The sequence below is a fragment of the Egretta garzetta genome, unplaced genomic scaffold (genome assembly GCF_000687185.1).
Source record: "Egretta garzetta isolate BGI_Z169 unplaced genomic scaffold, ASM68718v1 scaffold105, whole genome shotgun sequence".
Lineage (NCBI taxonomy): Eukaryota > Metazoa > Chordata > Aves > Pelecaniformes > Ardeidae > Egretta > Egretta garzetta.
In genome coordinates this window covers 457,786-458,433 of record NW_009259598.1, presented here as the reverse complement: position 1 = coordinate 458,433, position 648 = coordinate 457,786, and the positions used below count along the sequence as shown (strand labels likewise).

Below are 648 nucleotides of genomic sequence, written 5' to 3'. Positions count from 1 at the left end.
CCCCCCCCGCCTGTCCCTCTGTCCCTTTGCAGTGCCCGGAGCCAGGGGAAGAAGAGAAATACCCCACCTGGAAGCGCACGCTGACCCGCCGGGCCAGGGAAGCCCAGATGAAACGGTTCTGCAAAGCCCAGGTAGACCCATGGGGGAGTGCCAGGTCCCCAGCCCAGTGGCTGTCCCCCGTCCCCTCCATCCCACTGCCAGTGGCCACGTGCCAGGAGGTGCTGGCCCATGGGCACGCACTGCCCTTCCCTTGCAGGCCATCCAGAGGCGGCTGGAGGAGATCGAGGTGACTTTCCGGGAGCTGGAGCAGAAGGGCATCAAGCTGGAGAAGTTACTGCGGGATGAGGATGGTAAGGCCAGGGCGCACAGGGCACTGCGATCCCCACAGCCAGGGGGGCCCCTGCCCCGCTCATGCCCCCTCCGCCGCCCCGCAGGCAGCCCAACCGACCAGAAGACACAGTGGATGAACCAGCTGCTGTACCTGGTCCAGAAGAAGAACAGCCTGATGTCCGAGGAGTCCGACCTCATGATCACGTAAGGCTTGGGGGGGATGCTCCCTGGGCGGTGCGGGTGCTTGGCTCACCCCAGCCCCCCCAAACCCAGCACCCCCCCTTCCCTCCCCACAGGGTGCAGGAGCTGAAGCTGGAG

General features: G+C 66.4%; 1 protein-coding gene across 1 annotated transcript in view; it reads left to right on the top strand.

Annotated features, from left to right (window-relative positions):
* Positions 1-648, top strand: part of LOC104125757 (F-actin-monooxygenase MICAL1) — a 9,354-nt gene that overhangs the window by 8,268 nt on the left and 438 nt on the right. Inside the window, 4 exon segments of the mRNA XM_035893730.1 lie at positions 33-131; positions 257-350; positions 435-534; positions 627-648. The exon segment at positions 627-648 is cut by the window's right edge and continues 52 nt beyond it. Coding sequence (XP_035749623.1) covers positions 33-131; positions 257-350; positions 435-534; positions 627-648 — 315 coding nt within the window.